General features: G+C 53.9%; 1 protein-coding gene across 1 annotated transcript; it reads left to right on the top strand.

Moving 5' to 3' along the window:
- The first annotated feature begins 928 nt into the window (after nucleotides 1-928).
- On the top strand, nucleotides 929-3,089 carry LOC142493659 (E3 ubiquitin/ISG15 ligase TRIM25-like). Its single transcript, XM_075598059.1, has one exon. It carries the CDS (start codon nucleotides 997-999, stop codon nucleotides 2,686-2,688), a length of 1,692 nt encoding a protein of 563 aa, XP_075454174.1. The 5' UTR covers nucleotides 929-996; the 3' UTR covers nucleotides 2,689-3,089.
- The last annotated feature ends 1,496 nt before the right edge of the window (nucleotides 3,090-4,585 follow it).

The following is a 4,585-nucleotide window of genomic DNA, read 5'->3' as shown; positions in this document are numbered from 1 at the left end:
ACCGGAAAGATGTAAAGGGGGGGGGACCGGAGAGATTTGAAGGGGGGGACCAGAGAGATGTGAAGGGGGGGTTGAGAGATGTGAAGGGGGGGAGGACCGGAGAGATGTGAATGAGGGGGGGGACCTGAGAGATGTGAATGGGGGAGGGGGGGACCGGAGAAATGTGAACGGGGACGGAGAGATGTGAACGAAGGGGGGGATGGGGATGGAGAGATGTGAAAGGAGGGGGGGACAGAGAGATGTGAACGGGGGGGGGGGGACCGGAGAGATGTGAACAAGGGATGACGACGACGACCGGAGAGATGTGAATGGGGCGGGGGGGGGGGCGCATGAGGGGGGGGAGATGTAAAGGGGGGGACCAGAGAGATGTGAAGGGGGGGAAACGGAGAGAGAAAGGGGGGAGAGAGAGAGGGGGAGAGAGAGAGAGGTTGGAAAGAGAGAGAGGGGGAAAGCGAGAGAGATGGGGGAGAGAGAGGGGGAGAGAGGGGGGGAGAGAGGGGGGAGAGAGAGATGGGGGGGGGAGAGAGAGATGGGGGGGGGGAGAGAGAGATGGGGGGGGGAAGGGAGAGAGAGCCGCCCGCCGAGCAATGTGCACACCCTCAGGCAGTACCCGCAGCCGCCGCGGAGGTAAGGGAGTCACGGGGAACTCCCATAGGGGACCTGGCTACAACACTAAGGAAGTTTCACTTCAAAAATGTTTTTTTTTACATACATCATCTTTGATAGTAAGATAGTTTGAGCTTTTAAGTAAATTGCTACATTTCCCGAAATCTGAAGCTTTAATTTAATGATGGAAAAAATCAGCACTAAACTAGAATTAAAGCTAAATGTATGGGGAAGACCTTGTTAATAAACCAACTGTAAACCGCAGCTGTAGTGACCAATCAGGGGGAGGGATCAGGTAGTAACAAGCCTCTGCTTCCTGAAACTTCTTTTAGCCTCTCGCTGTTTCGGTTTCATTTCTTCCCTCTGTCTCTCAGGGTGTAAGGTGTGACCATGGCTGAGTGTGGAGGAGCTGAGTATCTCCTGGCAGCAGAGTTGATGTGTCCTGTGTGTCTGAGCACTTACCAGGATCCGGAATCTCTGCGCTGCGGGCACAGCTTCTGCAGGGACTGTATCCACAAGGCGCTCACCTCCCAGAGAGACCAGGACAGAGCTTACAGCTGCCCCATGTGCCAGGCTGAGTATGAGGAGTTTCCAGAGCTGCAGAGGAACTTCCACCTGTGCAGCATTGTACAAACTGTCAGTGATTTGCACAAGAAGGGATCTGGAGACTCCAGCGTCCTCTGTAGCTACTGCCTTGGAGATTCTTTCCCTGCAGTGAAAACATGTCTGAATTGTGAGGTTTCTCTATGCCTGCAGCATTTGGAGAGACACAACAACAAGAGCCATGTCCTGGTGGAGCCAACGGAGTCTATAGAGGATAGAAAGTGCCCCGAGCATGACAGGCTCCTGGAGTATTACTGTGAAAATGATCAGAGCTGTATCTGTGTTACATGTTACATTGCAGGTTCTCACAAGGGCCACAGCATCATGACACTGAAAGAAGCTCATGAGAAACAACCATCAACTCTCTCCCAGATAGTGAGCAGCCTACAGGATAGTGAGGGGGATATCAGCAAAGATCTAGAGGAGCTGCACAAGGGGTTAGAAAAGTTAAAGGAGAATACAAACCATCTGTCTAAACCCCTGAAAGATTTATCCCAGGAAATCCTCTCACAAGTGAAGCATCAATGGGAAGAGATCATAAATTCTATAATCTCCAATGAGGAGGCAAAGACATTAGAAATCACAAGTATAACAAAGCAGATGGAGCTGAAGAGAGCAGAAGCTCTGCAAACCATACAGGACCTAGAAACGGTGAGAGGACAAGGTGATGACCTGCTTTTTATCAGAGGTTTCAGGAGGTCTCAAGAGCAGTTTAAACAACAGGATTTCAAGATGAACACATTGCAGGTTTTAGATGTGGAAACTGACCCGTCAATGATCGCAGACATACAGGAGGAAACTGCACGTTATATTGCTAAAATTAACTATATCCTGAAGCTGGTGCACAGAAATATCTCAGTACAGACCCAGCAGCTGGTGTGGTCAGGAGGAAGCCGCCAACCTGTGCAACCTGAACCTTTCATCTACAAAAAGCTTGTAAAAGCCTGTAAACTTGATTTGGGTTTTAATTATCAACCCTCACCTAATATACCGGGTGTGCGTGTTTCAAACGGCAACAAAACGGCAACATTTCAAAGTAATCCCCAGCCTGTGTATGATAGTTATACTAGAGTTTCCCGTGTTACACCATATAGTGATCTTTATATACCAAGCACTATAGGCAGCATTAAAGCAGCACACGGTTCTAGTGGGCGGGTCTTCTGGCTTGTGAATGTGTGTCAGGCAAAGAAATGGTGTGTAGGGGTCACTTCAGCGATAAATACGGCAGCCAACTGGTATTTAAAATGGGATGGCTCTTACCTGACATATGGGGCAGGCAATGCAATTACACTCTTGTCAACACCTATAGAAGTGGTAAAAGTGGAGCTGGATTTTGATGATAATGTAATTGGGTTTTATAGTACAAGAGCAGGGTCTGAGGAAGAAAAGCTTTTGCTGATCTGTAGATGTGAGGAGGCTTTTAAACAAGACCTTTGTCCTGGTTTTGGTATTATGAGTGGTTCCCTGATCCTGCTGTAAAACTGAAACTGCAGCCTGTGATCACCGGTCATGTAACTTCTGCCCCCAGCCAGTAACCTACAAAGTCCCCCATATATTATTGTATTGTATGTCTTTATTTATATAGCGCCAAAAGTGTACTCAGCGCTTCACAAAGAATACAGTACAGGGAATTATAATACAATAAGTGCAGCAAAAATCAGACAAACGGAAAGGAAATCCCTGCCCCGAAGAGCTTACAATATTATAAAGATCTGATCCAACTAACACATAAAAGAGTAATTGAAAAATCATAGCAAGATCACAGAGCTACAATATGTATTGTATTACTCTGCTGCACCTTCCACAGGCTCAATATGTGCACCAATAGATAGATATTAAGCAGACACCAGCACACACAAAAAACTGAACTTTATTTAATAACTAGCATAGAGACCCGGCGTTGCCCGGGATGTAAATGCGTTATAGCGGAGGGGTGGGAAGGGAGCGGAGGGGGGGGGAGGGGGGGAGAAAGGGGAGCGGAGGGGGGGGGAAGGGGAGCGTGGGAAGGGGAAAGGGGAGTGGGGGGGGGGAGGGGGGGAAAGGGGAGTGGGGGGGGGGAGGGGGGGAAAGGGGAGGGGGAGAGAAGGGGGGAAAGGGGAGTGGGGGGGGAGTGGGGGAGGGGAAAGGGGAGTGGTGGGGAAAGGGAGGAGGGGAAAGGGGAGTGGGGGGGAAAGGGAGGAGGGGAAAGGGGAGTGGGGGGGGAAAGGGGAGTGGGGGGGAAGGGGAGTGGGGGGGGGAAAGGGGAGTGGGGGGGGAAGGGGAGTGGGGGGGGTAAGGAGTGGGGGTGGGAAAGGGGAGTGGGGGTGGGAAAGGGGAGTGGGGGGGAAAGGAGGGGAGTGGGGGGGGGGAAGGAGGGGAGTGGGGGGGGAAGGGGAGTGGGGGGGAAGGAGGGGAGTGGGGGGGAAAGGAGGGGAGTGGGGGGTGGTAAAGGAGGGGAGTGGGGGGGGGAAGGAGGGGAGTGGGGGTGGGAAAGGGGAGTGGGGGGGGGAAGGGGAGTGGGGGGGAAGGAGGGGAGTGGGGGGGAAAGGAGGGGAGTGGGGGGTGGTAAAGGAGGGGAGTGGGGGGTGGGAAAGGGGAGGGGGGGGGTGGAGAGCAGGGGGCATATGTATTGTCATAATTTATGTATGTGCATGCCCTCTCCCCCCCCCCGTCCAGGCGTCCGTTTCCCCGTCCAGGCGTCCGTTCCCCCGCTGTCTCGGCGGCTGGCTGGCCGCTCCCCCTTGGTTCCCCGATGGCTTGGGGCTCGCTCTTTGCTCCCCCGTGACTCGGGGCTCGCTCCCCCGTTCCCTGTGACTCGGGGCTCGCACCCCCGTGACGCGCTCCCCCGTTCCCCGTGATGCGCTCCCCTGTTCCCCGTGACGCGCTTCCCCGTGACGCGCTCCCCCGTTCCCCGTGACGCGCTCCCCCGTTCCCCGTGACGCGCTCCCCCGTTCCCCGTGACGCGCTCCCCCCCGCCGCGATCGCTTGGTCCCCCGATGTGTCGGACTGAGGCGCATGCAGGCGGCGGCAGGAAGCGAGTGCATGTGTGGGCCTGGGGCCTCGCCTGTGTGGGCCTATGGCGCGAGGCTGAAATAGGTGAGTTACTGGGGCCATCAGTTGAGGCGGGACGCGCAGTGGTGTGACTTACCTGGGCAGGGGCGGGCGGGCGGTGTGTGTGTGTTGTGTGTGTGTGTTGTGTGTCCTTTGGCCCGTCACTCCGCCTCAGGCCAATGAGAGGTGTGCGGGGGCGGGTGGGCCAAGGGACCAATGAGATTTCCCCTAGGGACAGAGGCCATGCAGACAGGCATACAGTGCTTTCACAAATATAGTATAAAGATAGATTTGAGCATGTGATACATCACTAATGACTTTTTTCAGCCAAGAAAAAGTCTTACAA

This window comes from Ascaphus truei, chromosome 4 (genome assembly GCF_040206685.1).
Source record: "Ascaphus truei isolate aAscTru1 chromosome 4, aAscTru1.hap1, whole genome shotgun sequence".
Taxonomy (NCBI): Eukaryota; Metazoa; Chordata; class Amphibia; order Anura; family Ascaphidae; genus Ascaphus; species Ascaphus truei.
The sequence above is the reverse complement of the archived record's forward strand: the minus strand, read 5'-3'. Positions and strand labels throughout refer to the sequence as shown.

What these genes read in the sequence shown, in the direction of transcription:
- LOC142493659 (XM_075598059.1), top strand. Translation starts at nt 997, where the DNA reads ATGGCTGAGTGTGGAGGAGCTGAGTATCTCCTGGCAGCAGAGTTGATG.